The 18781-nt window shown below is 51.1% G+C and overlaps 1 protein-coding gene across 4 annotated transcripts in view; it reads right to left on the bottom strand.

Moving 5' to 3' along the window:
- Positions 1 to 313: 313 nt before the first annotated feature.
- The window catches only part of TJAP1 (tight junction associated protein 1), a 40345-nt gene continuing 21877 nt past the window's right edge, over positions 314 to 18781 (bottom strand). For all 4 annotated transcript variants that reach the window (XM_066178616.1, XM_066178617.1, XM_066178618.1 and 1 more), the window contains 9 exons: positions 17571 to 17665; positions 15399 to 15452; positions 13153 to 13311; positions 10083 to 10111; positions 9253 to 9414; positions 8563 to 8629; positions 6742 to 6849; positions 5970 to 6053; positions 314 to 4300 (listed from right to left, as the gene is read on the bottom strand). In XM_066178616.1, coding sequence (XP_066034713.1) covers positions 2981 to 4300; positions 5970 to 6053; positions 6742 to 6849; positions 8563 to 8629; positions 9253 to 9414; positions 10083 to 10111; positions 13153 to 13278 — 1896 coding nt within the window. In that variant the 5' untranslated portion in view covers positions 13279 to 13311; positions 15399 to 15452; positions 17571 to 17665 and the 3' untranslated portion in view covers positions 314 to 2980. The remainder of the gene's footprint in view (positions 4301 to 5969; positions 6054 to 6741; positions 6850 to 8562; positions 8630 to 9252; positions 9415 to 10082; positions 10112 to 13152; positions 13312 to 15398; positions 15453 to 17570; positions 17666 to 18781) is intronic.

Genomic DNA, 18781 nt, shown 5'->3' with positions numbered 1-18781 from the left:
ACTATTAAAAGGATTAGCTAGACCTTATCCTACACTAGATGGGAATGTGGAGGTCTGCCAAGACAGATCAGCCAGTACAGCCAGCAAAATATGTGAAATGGGATAGGCGGAATCTTACGAGTAACACCGAGGGGCGCGTACAGCACCAGCTTACAGGTCACAGGATTGCCCTCCCTGGAAGGGACAATGGGTGGCACACACAGATCAACAAACTTGGGACACTGTGCCATGAGTAGCTCTACACCCTCACATGCTCAGGATCATTCCAGTCCAGGTCTCTTAACTAGTATGAAGTACAATATAGCCATTGCTATCTACTTTTAAAATAGTTTATTTCTGGTCTTAAAATATACATCAGTTTGAAAATCTCAGAAAAAAACCACATTAGTTACAGAATAACAGTCTGGAGTTGGGACACTGGAAGTGGGATGGGCTCAAGGCCCCAGAGCCAATACTGCTGGAGGTGGGCAGGAGTGCAGAGAACACAATGCCCACAGGGAAAGAGCGCTCTGCTGCTTGAGGCCATCCCTCCCCCTCAAGCTCTGTCAGCAGCCTAATGCTGCAAAGCACAAGTGTCTGGTGAGGTGCTGGGCACACCTTTGCCACCCCTCCACTGTTTTGCTTTTCAGTCTACCTTGACCAAAAGCAGAGCAAGTCCAGCTCTGTTCAGCACCATCAGCACCAGCTGCCTCAGCAAGAGTTTTGTCCACTGACCAGCATGCCAGGATTCAGGGGAGATGGGGCTGAGCCCTGGGGGACAATGCCTCCCCTGCTGCAGCCCACCAACAGCCTCAGAGCCAGAGCAGCTCACTCAGTGAGCAGCCAACCCCAGGTGACATCTGTGAGGCAGGATCTGGCAACTGCTGCAGATGCAAACCCTCAGCAGTGTTGCAGAAGAACAGAAGAAATGCAGCAGTGGAGTGGCTGATGGCAGCAAACACAAGGACACCCCCTGCCCCTCCACAACTGGGACAGGGGAGATAAACACCCTGCAGGCTCAGAGGAGGCTCCCACTCTCAGCACCAGCCTGTCTGCACAGCGAAACACTGCAGTGAAATACTGAGTCCCACCTCCCCACCAGAGGGTGGCATCCAGCTCCACAACTGTTTCAGGTGGGAAACAAGGTGAGTAAGGCAGCAGCTCTGCCCAGAGTACATAAAACAACCTACACGGCTTGCCAGAGAGGCCTGCAGCTCCCTTTCACTGGCCCTGGAGCCTCCAGGCTCAAGCTGAAGCCCTGGCTGGCCCCAGCTACAAGCTGCAAGCCCTTTACAGAGACAGGGGTTTGGGGAGGGGAGCAGGGCCCCCAGGCAGCTCTTGGCTGCAAATCTTGATGTCAGTATATGAACAGATGCTCCCTCCTGGAGAGAAGGATGCTCTCCTCCAGACCAATGAAGAGCCTGCATGGTGTAGGCTGGGAGGACAACACAAACCCAACTCAAAAACCAGACAGCAGGCTGAGGGCAGGGTTTGAAGGGGGTATGGTGAAGGGAACTGGGCTGTTCTCTGCCCCACACCCCCATAGAAGCCAAGAAACACCAGACAGACAAGGGCACAGGACAAAATTAAAACAGGAGGCCTGGGCTTTGTAAGCCCTCAAAAAAATACCTACATCTACAGACCTCTCCCCTTCCCTCCCCCCCAACAAGACACTGAGCACACAAGACTGAGAAGTGACACAATTATCACACTACGATAGGAAAAACACACAGAGAGCCCTACCCAGAAAGGGAGGCCCCAGAGAGGCACCAGAGCCTGGAGCCTCCCAGAGAAGGGGGCGTGCAAGGAGACCCTGGTGAAGGGCTGCTGCTGAGCCATGAGGTAGTGCATCTGCAGGGAGCAGCTCTTCAGCATGCTGCCCTCGCATCCCTGCTGGCCCTGCACCAAGCCCTTCCCAGAAAAGCCCGGTAGCATCCTTCACGCCTTGCCTGCCTGGGGCAAGACCTTGTTCTTAAATCTGGAGGGGTTTCTGCAGGCTGGAGGCCAGGATCAGAGGGAAGCGCAGCTCTGATAGCTGAGACTCCTCAACACACCCTCAGTGCAGGCATCAGACCGGCTGCCAACGGCTGTGTCTGTTTATGTGGGGTGGGGGAAAGAAAAAAACAATACACCCCAAAACCAAAGGCTTGGAAAGAAGAAAGAAGCCCACCCAAGAGCAAAGCACCAGCACCGTTCAAACAAAACAACAGCACAGACAGCAGGGGAAGAGGCGTGAGGGAGGAGACACACAAATACAAACCCCAGCACCCAGCAGGCACCGCCTCCCCAAACCACCTCAGCGGGCAGCAGCCATGCTCCACACCGCAGCACCAGCCCCTGTGCACTGCCCCAGTGGGGACCAGGTGCTGAGCCCAGTCCTGGAGACACACGACAGCGACCTGCGGAGGCAGATTCTAGAGACCCACCCAGTGGGCAGCTGGGGAGAACAAAACCCATCAGGAAAATGAGACACCAGCAATCCCAGCACATCCCCACGGCACACAGCCGTCTGCTGGGAGAGTCCTCGTGCCCCACTCACAGCCCCTGGGGCTCCCAGGGAATCAGACACCACCACACAGGCACTCTGCCCTGTTGGCACAGGTTAAGAGAGCAGAGCAGCTGCAGGGAAACAACACGAGAGCACCCAGGGCCTCAGGTACCTGAGTGGGAAGGGGGATGAGAGCAAAAAGAGGCACAGGCACCAGGATGAGGGGTACCAAGAACTAGCTCTGGTACAGGCACCAGTGTGAGGCTGTGAAGAGAGCTGCGAGTGTGTCAGGGCAGTGGGTGTGCTTCTGCACACTGTATGTGCTTATACTGTGGGTCTGAGGTGCCAGGGAAGGGAGATCTCAGCTCTTCCAGGTAGCAAAAGAAGAGAATAAATATAAAATCTCAGAGCAAATTTCCCCTGGGAGAAGGGTACTAAGGGAGACTTCTCCCTCAGGTGGACTGATGAGGGCATCCCGCAGCTCCACTAAGTACGGCTGCTTCTTGCTCTGCCTCAGCTGAGAAGGTTGCCCTGTTCCTGGGCTTGTGTCAGACTGTCCTTGCGATGTAAGTGGTGCACCCCCATCCTCTTAGGGCTGCGGTGCGGCCGACTGAAAGGAGGCTTGACCCTGCTGCCTTCTCCACTTTCCTCTTGGACACCTCCTTGGCTGCTCTCCTTGTTTCCCTGGAGCAGCATTTCTCTCTCCTCAGCTGGGCTCTCAGGCAAGACAAGGTCTACATAGTCCTTGTGCTTCTCTAGCGAGGGGCTTTCAGGCTCAGCAGTGCCTCCACCGCTTTCAAGCAACAGCTTCTGGGCTTCATCCTGGGAGAAATCTGTACCATAGTCTGAGGAGAAATGGCTCCTGCGGGCTCTGGACTCAGTGCTGTCTGTGTCCACACTCGAGTCCCGGCTCACGGTCCAGCTGCAGCTCTGTGCAGACTCCTCACCATCTGAGTAAGCAGAGGCTGCCCTACCCAGCTCCTGCATGGAGCGGCTGAACCTCTTCTGGAGCTCGGGGGCTGTGTCACGGCTGAAGGCCGTGCGGTTCATCAGCACTCGCTCCGAGGTGGGGGGTGCCTTGTCCACAAACATACGCTGCCAGTTCGCCAGCAGGTCCTCCTCAGAACTGGCAGAGCTGGCAAAGGCGCTCGGGATTTGGGGAGGGCTGCTGAATGGGCTGCTCTGGGAAGAGCCATGAGCCCTGGCTGCTTTGGGAGACTGCTGACAGGAACAGCTGGAAGCTGAACGGTGCCCTTCTGAAGCAGGGCTGCTGGGGAGTGTCCGGTGCCGGTCACAGCTCTCATCTTCGCTCTGTACCAGGCTGAGGGAGATGGCCTGGCGCGTAGCATACGTACAGTTGGGCAGGGGGCTGTTCTTCGGGATCCTTACCTTGTCCTCAGAGAACTCAATCACTTTGCGCCCTGGGTAAATAGGATGGGGAGGTGAGGGAGTCGGGTATGGGCTTAGCTTCTCAAAGGCAGGCACCTCCTCAGGCACACTTTCCACACTACTCTGCGGTTTGCAGCCACCGTTCTGCTGTTTCCCCACATCTGCTCCCTCCTTCCCCATCTGCCCCTCACTGTTGCAGGCATCAGGAAGGGCTCCACTCATGTCCACATGCACAAAGACATCCTCAGCCATGGGACAGCTGCCACTGCTAGACTTGGCTGAATTCAGAACTAGAGATTCTGGTTTCTCTAAGACTCTGGCGATGACTGAGGTGGGCACAACATCAGATGGAGCCAAGGTGTGGGCTGCCTCCTGGCCAGGGCCTGCAGCTTCCTGTGTGCTGTGCAAATGCTTATTCACCATGTCCTGCAGCTCATAGGGAAGCTATGGAGAAGGAAAAGGACATTAGAAGGAGAATTCCATACAAGCCATTTAGTTTCATATAATTTGCCTTTTCCAACCAACCTACATGTGTATTTCATAGTCATTATCTTGATCCTAACATTCACCTACCTTGCCTTCAGAAGGGTATCCTTTTTCAAAGCAAACCTGCCCCACAAGTGACTAACAAGGCTCTCTAGCTGTCACAGCAGTCACGCTTCTAGGCCATGGTTCACAGGCCCCATTTGACAAAGTGAACAGGTAAAGACAGCATGTGGGCTCAGTCCCACATGCCTGTGAGCACAGAGATAAGGCCCAGCCAGCACATGCTAGGAAGGGGGTTATTGATCTGTGGAAAATCAGCTGGTGGTTGCACTGAAGTGACTCTACAGCCCCCACTGCTGAGATCCACAGTGCTCCCTGAATGCATAATTGCAGCCACGCTGCCTTGGCAGCCTGCCTGCAGACCAGTATCGATGCCTTCCTGTGTTCCTATCAACTGCAACACATCATCCCGTTTCCTCACTCTCTCCATTTCACAAGACAAACCTAGGGCTTATTACCAAAGTTGTCGGACTGGGGTCTCACCAGGGAGTAAACACTACCCCTTGTCCTGCAAATGGGCACTACTGCTCTCCCCATTGCCCTGCCAAGCTGCCCTCATCTGGGTCACCACAGGCAAGTGAAGCATGAAGTGGAGAGCAGAGGTCCCCAAGCCACTCAGTGGCACAGCGAGGTCTGTCCCTCACAGCTAGAAGGACACTGCACCCACATCTGGGCATGCAGGGCTCACTGCATAACAACAGCTGGCTGTGAGGCAGGCTGGCTGTGCAGCTGCTCAGCACCAAACCCCCTCCAGTGGCAGCCATGTGGAACACAGTGCTCTGGGGGCAGAATACAAAGCTCCAGAGAGGGAGGACAGCTGGGAGAGAGGTCAAGGTTACCCCAGCAGTAACTGATACACTGACCTCAAGAGTGCTAATTTGAGACACAATGGGGGAGGGTGACATAGTGGTCACCTGCTAAATTAAAAAAGACAAGCATGTAGTTTTGCTGAGAGGAACAGAAGAAGGGAGAGAGACTGGAAGAGAGAGCTCAGCTAAGGGCCTGGATGATACTTTCAAGCAAAGAACTGATGCTACTAATGTGAAAGGAGATGAGAGCAGGATGAGCTGAACTCACTCACCCCCATCCCTCCCCACAACGGGGAGCGAGTTGGAACCAGCTTCTCCTGCCCAGAAGGCCCAGAAAACCCTGAATGCTGCCTCAACACATTTCTCCTCAGAGTAATAAGTGATGTCGGGTCAGACTACTGCTGCTTCTTATGAGGCAGTATGGCCCTTCCATGTGGCCAGGTGAGGAAGGAAAAAGGATGGAGCAGAGTAAGAGAGAGGTCTGCCCTCCTGCCAGCTACCAGCACGCACCCAGCAGGCTATCAAGTTCAAGGTTATTGTGCTTTTTATAACAGCTCCTGGCTGAACTGTGAAATGGAGCTGTCATGAAAGAGGAGCTGGCAGAAGCTCTGTGCTGTCTTCTCAGTGGGAGTGGGAACTGGAACCTCCCCCCACCTCTGAGACTGAAGGATAAGAGGCCAGCAACCCTGTGGAGAAAGCAAAATGCAGTCAAAGCCCATGAGCCCCTTCTTCCCCACCTCAGCAGGATTACTACTCACATCAGCAAACTTGTGGTTCCTGAAGTGAGACTTGTTACACTTGAGCAGCTGTACGGCAAGGTTACAGTCCTGTCGATAGCGTTCCTGCAAGAGAGGGCACAGGTGTCAGACTCGCCCAAACTCTTACCCAAAAAGGCACCACCTGACCAGATACTGCTTGAACAGAAGCCAGAAGAGGCATCTGATAAATTGCTCATGAGGGCACTGCCGTTCCCTCCTCCCCATACTTTTGTGTATTTTCTCACAACTCAGCCAAGGCGTCCCTTTCAACTCCAGTCCTTGTTGCCAGCATATCCTCTGTCAGTGTATCAAACCCCTCTCCCCTCTGGGGATTTTAATCATCCCCAAAAATCCCCCCAGATTTTCTTTCCCATCCCACAGCTCAGCAATATCTGATGATGCAGACAGACTGGAGGGAGTTGAGAGCAGTTAATAGAGTCAAGCACTGGATCCAGGAACTTCTATATTAATGGTGTAGAAAAGGCATCAGCTCCCTCCCATTTCTGGAGTGAATGACCCTTCCATAGGTACAGCCCAGACTCAGGTCAAACCCTAAGCTTAAAAGAGCAAATACATCAGACTTGAAGATCCATTCTTCCCTGTTCAATCCCTCAGATCCTCTTCTGTTTGTCTGTCCCTGCTACCATGTACAGCTCCTGCACTTCCATACACACTGGAGTCATTCATGTGCTCCTTTACACTAATGACTTTGAACAAAAAGAATAGCCCACACCTCACACTCTTTTACAGCCATTTGCAGACTGACACTTACATTGAGTTCCTCCAGCTTATTGATGGTGGTTTTGGCATCGAGCAACTTATTAGTGAGCTCTACAATCTCCCAGTCCAGCGTCTTGCGGTCCATTTCTGCCTTTTTAATCTGGGATGCAAGAACACCAGGTTTAGAACTCTCTAGCACAGAGCTTGGCTTCACCACCCACCTCAGCCCAAGCACAGCACAATGACATGTTCAGCTGGGATACAAAAAACTTCCAGACAGACAGACAAGGAAGACAACCCTCTTCAAAGGAAGGTGATTTCAAAAGCCAAATGGGACCAGCCACTCTGCTAGCTACAGAGACAACAGGTTGAGTCTGAACCTCCTTAATGCATTATCTCTTCTTGCAGCACCGGCAGATTTCCTCTCTGCCCCTGGTTCCCACGGTGCCTCACAAAAAGCTAGTGGTTTTGAGCCACCAATCCCAACCTGCCACTGGTAGCAAAGACCTCTGAGATTGTGACAGCCAGCCCTCCTTTACTGGGGAAACCAAAACAAGAATACTGCCTGAAAAGATCCAGCAGTCAATACTGAATGGCCAAAAGGGGGAAGGCACCATCTTGAACCAGTTTAAGCCTTGCTCTAGTAAGTAAAAGGACCCATCGCTTCATTTGAAGTTCAGCTAATGTCCTCCCTAAAGCAGGCAACCTTGACTCTTCAGACTTCCTAGAGCTAACAGAGACCCAGATGTAACAGCAAAGAGGGACAACAGCTCAGAACAACCCAGCTGTTGCTGCCTCGAGAAGTTCTTCTAAACTGCCCAAGGGTGTTGTGAGGCTGTGAGCAGCAGGGCCAGCTGTACATCACAGGTACAGCACGGCAACAGGCAAGGGGATAGGGGAGCCAGTACTTCTCCATTATGCAATCTCTTCAGGCACTAGCACAATGAATAATTGGTAGTGAATATTAACCCAAGAAATTCAAGTTCTAGAACCAAAGAAATCTCATCCTGGGCTACACGGAGGCAATCAGCACCTCAGCTGTTTGACTTGCCTGCTCACAGCTCAGAAGGGGAAGGAAAGGGAGCAAACGAGGCTCACAGCCATCCACACCTTGTGCAGTGCTGCAGCTTATGGGCATCACTTCCCAACATGCCACGCTCCAGCTGGCTTAGAGTCAAACACTCTTAAGATGGAGCCCTGCAAGCTAGGACCTGCTACATCTGCGGACAGCTACTGGATACCAGGTGAGCCCTTGGCTGGACGAGGGCTGGGGCCCCTCCATCTGAGATGGTGAATGTGGGATTGACAATGAGACCAACAGGCTGAGACACGTAAAGAGGAAAAAGGAAAAACACACAAACGAAAAGACGCAACTGCAAAAATCCAGCTTTGGCTGAGAGAGGCCTGAGAGGTGAATGCGCCCAGAGTGTGCCAGCGGCAGCATGGGGAGGAGAAAGAGAAAGAGAGGGGAAGGGAGAGAAAAGAAACAGCCATGAGTGTTATGAATGCACACAACAGACATACACGCACATTGGCTCTGCTCTGACTGCCCCTGTCCTCCCAGGATGACCACCCCAAGACTGGCTGACACATCCCTGGCATTTTGAGAGGGACTGAAGCAACATGACGGAATACCATGCAATTATGTTGTGAGGAACCAAAGCTCTCATGCATGACCAAGTATAGGCTCAGTAAATCAAGAAAACCACTCATGACACCAGCCAGAATGGGGAGTAGACGGTCATGGCCAGGACCTCACCCCTCACCCACTGCCACATCCGCTGGGTAAAGACAGGGCCCCTTCCCCCATCTGCTCCTAACACACACTGGTCTCTTCCACCTCATCTCTCTAGTGACTTAATAGGGCACTCACCAGGGCATGCAGCTTCTCCTCCAGATCTTGGTTGGTTCTCTGGGAAGCAGTGTAGCTATTCTGCAACCTACAGAACAAGATTGTATGCTCAGGAATGGATCTCAGGCACTTACTCAAGTTGCCTTCATAGGTGCCAAGAAAACCACCAACTCTAGAACCCAGAAAGACTGCTACTAAGACAACCAGGCATATTAACTGTGCCTCACCTCTGACACATGATGGCTTCCAGAACCCAAGTTACCGGAGGCAAGCTGAGGCTGGCAGGGTGAAAGGATCCTGCAGGAGGGGATGTAGATGTAGGGACTCTAGAGGACTCCTCTGAGCTATGTCACATCTAAGCACATGACCAGTGACTGGCACTGATTTTTAACTGAGGTACTTTTTCAGGTAAAGCAATGATGTGTATTCTTGCAGCCACCAGTGGCTTTTTTTGCACACATGCTTACACCCAACAGATGAAGAATTCCCTGTTATCAGCCTTTCACATTGGCAGCATTCCTACACTGTACCTGGGAAGAAATAATGGCTGCAGAGCCCTAATCTCCCCTAGAGTCTGGAGGTGCACCTTTTCAAGGATGCAGCACACACCTTTGATTTGCACAACAGGGCACAGTCTGCTCATGCCAGCTGAAGGAGTCTTTGGTGTGAGGGATCTTTCTAACTCTACCCCTCACATTTTATTTGTCATACCTACGGAATTTGTCCTTGAACTTCTCCAGCTCCTCACGGTTCTGGCCCAGTTCCATCTCCAGGTAGTCCTGACCTGACTCCAGTTCCCTCTCCATCGCCTCCATTTTGTTAGTCACGTAAGTCAGCCGCCGACGAAGCTCCTCATTCTCATGCTGCAGTAGCCTGGGGCGGGAACCAGGAGCAAAGTACCACTGAGTGCACAAGGAGTGTTCCACACCAGCACCCCCACCCCGCCGCCCTGCACTGGGGCCCAAGAGCCCTCACGGAGGCCCCAGGAAGTCAGGAACTGAACGCTCAGGATGCTCCAACACATGAAGCAAGAGGTACATCTCTGTCAGGACAGACAGACAGACACTCTCGGAGCAAGGGCAAAGAAGCACATGCCAGCTGGCCAGCCATGGCTGCCAGCTCCCTCTCAGGTTACAGTGCTTGCATAAAGACAGATGAGCTGCACAGCTCCAGTGTCCCTCACTGATGAATGAAAACCAATCAATAATTTATCCCAGTCCAGGTTAGAAGAATAGAAGGGAAAAATCCTCTCTCCACCTCTGTTAATGACTTCATCTACTTTCTTTCATACCCACCAACTCTTCTGCCTGCACCTGCACTGGGGGTCCCTGCTCCCTCCTCCAGTGGGAGGAACATGCAAGGCACAGGTTGGCAAGGCACAGACCAAAGCTCTGCCCATACGGCCCCAAGAAGACCGAAGATCTGAGAGGAGCCTGCAGGGCCAGTCAGCTTCACTGTGCAGGTGGCACAGGCAGGATGTGAGGAATCAGCACCCACACAGTTGCAGTATGACAGGCATAAAGGGGGAGCAGGACACTTACTTCATCCTTTCTGCATCCGTCAAGGGTTCCTGCACAGGGAAGAAAACAGCTGTGAGATTCTTTTAGGAGAGGAGTTGGTCTCTCACACTGTCCTAAAAGGCAGTCTTGGTTGCTAGACCCTAGCTGTGACTCTTCCTCCCCTGCTCTGACAGTTCATACTAGGCAAGCTCAGAGCTACAAGGATTTGTACACACTGCTCAGCTGTCTCATACTAAAACACACTTTGTGTCTGGTTCAGGGTAGAAGAGCTGGACTAGAAACCACCACACAAGTTAGGTAACTTTACCCTCCCACGGTGCAATCTCAGCATCTCTTGTAACATCAGCACCTTAGCAAGTGTTTCAGCTTCCTCCACATCCACAGCTGGTAGGCAGCAGGAATCTCACAGGCCAGCATACACAGGCTTCACTTGTCACCACAGCAATCACTTGTGGGGCCCTTGAAGCCCCACAAAAATCATTTGGGAGCTGAAAAACGTGGTTACCAATTATACCACCCAGATCGTGCGGCAAAAAAAGGTTTCTTTCTGCAGACCTGAAACCAACCACTATTCTAGGATAGCAGAAGAAACACTAATGGTCAGAAAAGCCTGTAAAAGAAAATGTTATGGGCAAGATCCCCCAGAGACAGCTGAAGCAGGGCCCTGCAGAACAAGGAGACAGAAAGCAGTGACAGGAGCACACAGCTCAGCTATTTGGAACTCTCTATGCTAACCCATGAGATGGCTGCTGCCTACCAGGATGGCTGGGAGATATTTAATTAGCACTAGAAGCAACAGTATTTTTTGTGAAAGCCCAAGACTCTGACCATTCTCACAAAGTCCAAACTGCCCATGGATTATTTTTGGTGCTGACACCAAGAGCATTTCACAAACCCAAGTGCTGCCACAGTTTAGACAGTCTATTAAGTGTCACAGTCAGCTCTGGGCTGAGAGATCGTGTCAGCCAGTCAAGGACGAGGCTGTTGAGCTGCTAACACTTCCATAAGGTACACTATCCCAGTTCTGGCCTTAAGACCTCATGGGGCTGCTTCCTTTATTAATTCACACTTTAAAAGAATGGTCCTTAACATCTGCATACACCCTGCTGTTCCTAACGGCAAAGCATCAATCTGTTCTTACCTCCTGACTCCACATGGCAATCAGTGAGTTCACACAGAATTATCTAGCAACTGCCTCCCCTGCCTTCACAAATAAACAAACAGCAGATGAAACTGACCAGGCAAAGGGAATAATGTGATTTTTATTAATACAAGGTAATGGCATTGCCTCAAAGCAGGCTACAGAAAAGAGGAGAAAGCTTAAAGGACCTGAAATACCCATCATACAAAGATCCAGCCCCTGAGACAGCCAGGCATAGGGCACACACAAAGCACCAAGAACATCCCAGCACCTCCTGACAGCAGAGCTGCCTGCCTCCTGCATACACCTACTGCCCAGCAGCCTGAATGGCCTCCAACCAGCAAACACCTGGGAAGTCTGCGGTGGGGAGAACAGCACCAGTTTTTACATTCCTTAACTCCTGGGGCCAAAGCGAAGATGGTTATTCCCAGCATATACCCAACCTGTAGCACAGCCATGAGTGGCACCCACAAGAGAGCAGCTTCTGGTGATTAAGCACCCACAACATGAGGTCTGGGAGCCTGCTCTCACTCTCTGCCCTGGAATTACAGATTAGATGAGATCCAGGTAGGGGTTTGGCCTTTGTGAGAGCCCTGCCTGCAAGTTGGTGACCCTGGCACCTACCTTGTTTAGTGCCAGGTTGAAGGAAGGGGAGGATCTAGATGGGGTAGGCCCCTCCTCCCGACTCCAGCATGTTGGAGTGGAGCAGGATCCTTTTTCTGGGTAGTTCGGCTCCACTGCACGCTTCTGCCCAAGTTTAGCACACTGATGGTGTGGCTGTAATAGCTGTGAACAGGGACTGCTTTCATCCCTTCTGCCCTCTGCACTGCTTTTCCATGAAGACAGTGAATGCTGCTGCCCAGAGGATGCCCCTGCCAGCCCCTGGTCTGCCAGCTGCTGCAGCTCATACTGACACAGATCTACTACCCTTCTCTCCAAGGAAAGTTTTCCCTTACTGTCCTTCCTCCCAAGGACAGGTTTCTTTCTTAGTCTGGAAACTCTCTCAGCTTCCTCAGCATACTTTCTCTGGCCCGAAGCCATTCCCAGCCCCTCACTTTTCTTTTCTGCTTTTCTTCTGCTTGGGCAGAGGGATCTTTCAGTTGCATGCTTGGTTTTGACCCCCTTCAGGCGACCTTCCCCTTGGCCTTCTGGCACGGAGCTTCTGGGAAAAAGGGGAGAGTTCTGGTCTTGTTCTGCTCCTCTGGTCTCTCCCAGTGAGCGCAAGCGGTTGGGACTCAGCACCCGCTGGGTAATCTCATCCAGGAATTTGGAGAACTGCAGCTTTTCCTCTGTGATCTTCTCCCTGCGCTTGACAGAGTCATCGGCCCTGCTGCTGCTTTGCTCCAGGGAGCGCTTCTCCCTAGGGCTGAGGCAGAGCTCAGGATCGCTGTATTTGCGTGAGCCACGACCACGGCAAAGCGTCTCTACTGAGCGGGACTTGCATAAGCTCTCAGGGCACGAGCCAGTCATGTTGGTCTGCTTCAGGATCCCTTTGAGAGGCAGGTGTGTAGAGGAGACACGAAACTTCCTCGGTGTCAGAACTTCAGGAGGCTCTTTAAATATAAGTGAGCGTTCCAAGCTTCTGCTCTTGAAAGAGCAAGTGGGATGGTGTCTTTCATCTCCAGACAACAGAACTGTCTCCATGCTACGGCTCACAAATTTGCTGCGGTGCCCACGACTGCGGTTTGGGCACCGCTTCCCACTTCGCTGCCCCATCTTCCCACCACGCTGAAGTGCTGGAGAGACAGTCTGGCTCTTGGTGTTCAACTCTGCTCTGCACCCTGCCACTTCCTTCTCACTGCTGGACTCCAGGGACCACGATGAGGAGAAGTTCAGGTTGCAAACCTCAAACCCCTCTGCCTGCTCGAGCTGGCCTGCCTCGGTGTAACTAAACCCTATTTGCTGGTGCTGCAATGGTGTTAAGCCCTTTGTCACCCGGCAAGTTGTTACCTGACTCTGCTCAGCCAAGATCACTCCATCCTGGTCGTCACGAATGATGGGTACCTCGTGCCGGATTTCACGGTGCTGCGGGGGCGCCTTGCGGTAAGGCTTCTTTGACGGGGCTGCGCTCGACATCCTCCCACCTGCGTGGCTCCCGAGGCGGGTTACCTACCAACAGCAGAAAGGGCATTGAAGAGAGAGTCTCGGCTGCTCCATCGAACCCTAGGAGTGACCCAGCAGGAATTCGGCTCCCCTGGAGTCCCAGAGCAGGTCCCCATGCAGAGTGCTAATAGAGCAGGTAAAGGATTTAGCCACAAGCCTTGAGCAGCAGCTGCAGGAGAGGGAGCAAAGTAAGAGGTAGCTGTGTCCTTCTCCCAGCCAGGGAGAGCAGAGGGCTGGCACATCCTCTCCCCCCTCTACACACTCTCACTCACGTACTTGTGTGTGTCCGGATTATATATAGCAAATGAGAACAGACCTCACAGCAGCATATTGATTAGGCTCTTTAGGAAAGGCCTTTTTCAATATGGAAACTGCAAGCCTTACAGGCAGCAGTGACAGCTGGAGCAGGAGTTATTGATCATGTCCTGTCACTGTCAGCAGGGACTATGTGGGAGGAGACTTCAGCCATTAAAGAGCCCAGAACTTTTTGGCTTACACTGGGACCCCAGTGCAGCAAACCACAGGAGATTTGTCAGAAGGAAAGCTGATTACTCTGGCAGAAAACACAAAGATAACCCCCAGGTCACAGATGGCATCAAATTAGGGAGCAACGGTTTTGATCCCTTGGTTCTTGAGGCCAGATTTTGCAACACAGGATCACAGGATGGTTTGGGTTGGAAGGGACATTAAAGACAATCTCATTCCAACCCCCCTGCCATGGGCAGGGACACCTTCCACTAGACCAGGTTGCTCAGAGCCCCAGCCAGCCAGGCCTTGAACCTCCAGGGATGAGGAGCTCACAACCTCTCCAGGCAACCTGTTCCAGTGCCTCACCACCCATAGAGTGAATATGAGCACAATATATAGACATGCAGCTGCACCACTAGTGGAAAGATTAGTTCCTTGACCCTAGCTATGCTGGGATTCCTCCTGCTGCAGGAGCAGTACAAGAGCAAAAAATAGGGTAGAAGAAAAGCAGCTGTCCTGTACACATGGAAGAAACACCTTCCTTTCCATCTTCTGTGTCTGCAGTTGAGGGCAGGAAGATGTCCCCACAGGCAGCCAGAATGTCAACCACCCTGCTGTACACAAGACAAGAAGTCTCAGAGCTATCAAGCAGGCGCTGCAGAGCCCAATACCAGACTTTCCTCAGCGACAACATATACATCATTCATAGCTGTCCTGTATTTGAAGTAAGTGCCCAATTCTCATTCTTCCTGCAGGACTCTTATACTCAGCAAACCTAGCATCTCTGCAGTCCTCAGCACCTGACCTGCAGCCCTTCAATGTGCAGGATCTGCGTCCACTCAGATCTCACTCTCTCCCCACTTCTACAAGCAGGGCCACACAACTCCCCTTTACACACCTGCAGTCAATGGCTACCATGGGGCCCGTGGCCCAGCAGACTTCACTTGCTTTGTGTGTTGGACAGTGGCATTTTAGATGGTAAGAGTCTAAATGGGGCCTCGAGAATTCTCTCCAATTCTTATCTGCTCTAATCTAGCTGCCTCTTTTGACACCCAGACTGAGTCCCCTGAGAGGAAGGCAAGTGGGAGGTGTCTGCACCAAGCACAGAGCAGTCCCAAGCCCTAACAGGCTTCAACATTTCACAGGTACATTTGCAAACTGTCCTTCACTCTGCTATAAACAAAAGCTGACAAAAGTTTCTTGCACCTTTCCACAAACACAAACAACTTCCTAGAACTAACCTGTAAATCTCCCCCATCAGAATGCTGGGAACTTCCTCTTGCTGCAGTCATTCCCTCAAAGTCCCTTCTCCTAAAAAGACTCAAGTAGATATAGAGATCTCTACTAGTTCAGAAAAATTCCATCCATAATACTGAATGCACATTTCACTGCATCCCTAAGCAAAACAGATAAGTCTGATTTGCTGGGAAGACATTTCTCTTTTTTCAAAGAGAAAGGCTGAAAACCTGACCAGAAGAAGGTCTGTAAATGGCCCATTATCAAACAGGTGGTCTAGGGGACTCTTCTCTCAATTTCTGCCAGGCTAAGGACAGGAGATGTGCATGAAGGTATGCCCAGCTGAAATCACAATCATTTCTCTAGTTTATAAGGACATGAGCACTTACCAGCCTGGGCTCAAATTCAAAGCCTCATGAAGCCAGGACACTCACTCAAATGACCTGAAGAAGACAAACCAACAGTTTAGCATCCACCAAAACAGCCAGCTTGAAATCTCATCCCATAAATATGGAAGGCATAGGGAATATTTATAGCCAAGGACAACTTGGATAGCCACCTCATTCCAGGTACCTGCCTCAACCCACATCAGATCTTCCGAAAGTAAAGAAAATGAACTCAGAAATACTTGACCACATAGCCCAGCAAGAGCTGGAAAGGCACCTGGCAAGGAACTGTTCGAGTCACTCAGGCACCTGGAATCACATAAACTCAAAATTCATGAAGCAATGGCTTCAAAGCAATATTGGTTCCAGAAAGGACTAAACAAACCTCCCTTAGAATGGGACCCGCCCAGTCAATCTTCCCCACCACTGCAGAGGGATGCTAACCGTGGAGCCTTCAGTACAGAAGTTTGGTGATGCTAACAATTATCTCATTCATCCTTTTAAGTCAGTGCTTTTCACCCACAAATGAGCTGGCAATTATCAGGCTCTTGTTTGAGCCAAAACATTTGTGCCTAGAGCTGTGATAACCCACACCTCCACAAGGGAGGAAGGCAAGCTACTCTGACTTTCACTAAGCGGCATATCATATTCTACCTTGCTGTTAACAGGCTTCTGTAAAATATCCAGCCAACCAGGGATAGGAAACAGGTTTGGAAACAACCTTCCTCTCTGGTCAAAGCCTGGGGTATTTAACTGACTTTGTCTGGGATAGACTTAGTTTTCTTCCCAGTAGCTAGGAAGTGCTGTGCTTTGGATTTGGGATGAGAATGATGTTGATAACACACTGATGTTTTAGATGTTGCTAAGCAGTGTTTACACAGAGTCACTGGCTTTTCAGCTTCTCACCCCAGCCCAGCAGTGAGTAGGCTGGGGAGAAGCTGAGAGGGGACATGGCCAGGAGAGCTGACCCCCACTGTGCAAAGGGATGCCACAGCACATGGCATCATGGTCAGTCTACAAACTAGGGAGAAAGCTGGCCAGGGGCCACGGCTCAGGAATTGGCTGGGTATTGCTCAGCAGCTGGTGAGCAATTGCACTGTGTATCCCTTATTCTGTACATTCTAACTCTTACTATGATCCCTTTCTTTTCTGTCCCATTAAACTGTCTGTATCTCAACTGACAAAATTTTACTTTTTTCCCAAATTTTTCCCCATTCCACTGAGGGGTGCGAAGTGAGCCAACAGTTGTGTGATGCTTAGTTGCCAGTGGAAATCAAACCACAACAGGTACCCATCACTACAAGAAGAGGATTGGGTTAATCTGGGTTAGTCAGCTGGGTTAGTCTCTCAGTAAGAGAGTAGCTTTGTGGCCATCACTCTGCCACTGGCATGAGAGACTTCAGTAAAGCCTGCATTTCCCTGAAGCACTTTGCTGCTGTGCTGCTTTTCCCATGTCAGTGGCATGAAGTGCTGGGAGGTGGCACAGGAGGCAGCGTGTGGAGCAGTTATACACACACAGGGAGAGTCAGAGTGAAGGTGAATGGAACAAGCAGGCAACCAGGACCATGCAAAATCAAGCTTTGCCAAAACAAATTGAAGAGGTGCCCCAGTGCTGGCCCTGCCCCAGCAAGCTGTCTGGCCCCTTTCCTTGCTACAGCGCTGGACTCGAGTCTCAACTAGCACAGGAAAAAGTATCTTCACAACAGTGGAACTGCTCTGTGGGGCAAACTGTTAAGTATGAAGGGAGAAAGAAAGGGAGAACATGCACCTCCAGGAAGATCAGGCCAGCATAATTTGAATCTGCTTTTCCATCAGCTCCCAGCAGGAGCTGGTTCAGCACCAAGGCATAACCACCAGCCACACGGCAGGCAGACAGAGGCTTCCAGGAACAGCTGCACCAATGGGTCCATGCATGCTTCCATTGCAGCTGTGCTCAGAAAGAACATGCCAAAGGCCTCCCCATCTCTCAGCACACAGTTCCTCAGGCTTCCTGAGGAACTCAGAACTCTCCTGCTTCCTGCCCTAGAGGCAGCAACTATGCTACCTGCCATCTCATCCCTACTCACCTGGAAAAGATACCAGGATTTGAAATCTACCCTCATGATCTGAGAATTTCCATAGATACTCAAAAACTCATAGGGCTGCCAGGCAACTTTCCCTCAAACAAGGACTTACAGATCCAAAGTGACGACGTGTCCAAACATTTCTGGTAGCTTGTCTCTGAATCAGCTTTCTCCTGTCAGCATTCAGCAGCATCTGGCCAACAGCTCCTGAAACATGAGAAAGGAAACTTGGTGTCAGTCACCTACCAGCACAAAACATGGAAACAACCAGGCATGCTCAGAGCAACCCACAGCCAGGTGCCAGGGCAGAAGTCAACAGCAAACTGCTGCACCATCAGACTACTATCTAATGCCAGGTGCCTCCACTGTAAAAACTCCATGTCTTCACTGTATCCCAGAAAGCACAGGCCTTTTAACCACCTCTCCACACAGCAGGATGCCTGTGCAGACCAGTAACTGACCTCAGAGAGGCAGCTGTTTTTTCCACATAGCTCCAGAGGTCCCTGCTTCCCCACCTGCATTCCTATCCACCATCAAGAACCCAGTCACCATCATTCTGCTCCAACCACTCTGCCACACCAACCTAAGTTTTTTGCAGACACCCAGAGTCTGCAACAGCACATGCAGTGAACAGCTCAGCAAAGGCCTCCTCATCTACAATACCTGAGCATCCCTTGCTACCACAGGTTGAGAATCCTGAGGTGGTTCAGTTCCCCACACCTCTGTTCAGAGAGGAGCAGATACTCTTTGCAGAACAGATGGACCTTCTGCTCCAGAAATGGATATAGGTAATATCCAGAAACAGAAAAAGCCACTAATTCTGCTCATGACACTATTCACAAGCCTCTCTTTGAAGGAGCTTGCTGTTAAGTCCACATTAAGACTACCCTACAGAAGCTCAATTTTAGCTTGGAGCTACAGCAGGAGGCAGCTCTTCAGCTATTCTAATTAGCACTGTAATACAAGATGAAACTTAAACTCCTAGTTCCTTTTATCCATCCTTTCCACTTCTCATCAGGAACGTTCCTTAACATTTACAGTCCTCTTTCTAGCAGTCTATCACCTGCAGTAGGTCCAATTCTACTATCTTCTAGCTATTACCCACTGTTGTTCCAGTCTGATTTCTAAGCTCACTGACAATAACAGCTTCACTGGAATGGCTTATTGAGGGCCACAAGGCTCACACTGACAAAACACACACAGTGTGTTTTTCTTCAGACACCGTGTCCTGGTTACAGCTGGGACAGAGGTAATTTTCTTTCTGGTAGCTGGCACAGTGCTGTCGTTGGGATTTGGGATGAGAATGATGTTGGTAACACACTG

The sequence above is a fragment of the Chamaea fasciata genome, unplaced genomic scaffold, assembly GCF_029207755.1.
Source record: "Chamaea fasciata isolate MVZ Bird 193981 ecotype frontalis unplaced genomic scaffold, bChaFas1.0.hap1 SCAF_3, whole genome shotgun sequence".
NCBI lineage: Eukaryota > Metazoa > Chordata > Aves > Passeriformes > Sylviidae > Chamaea > Chamaea fasciata.
Note: the sequence above shows the minus strand (reverse complement) of the source record. Positions and strands in the feature narration are given on the sequence as shown.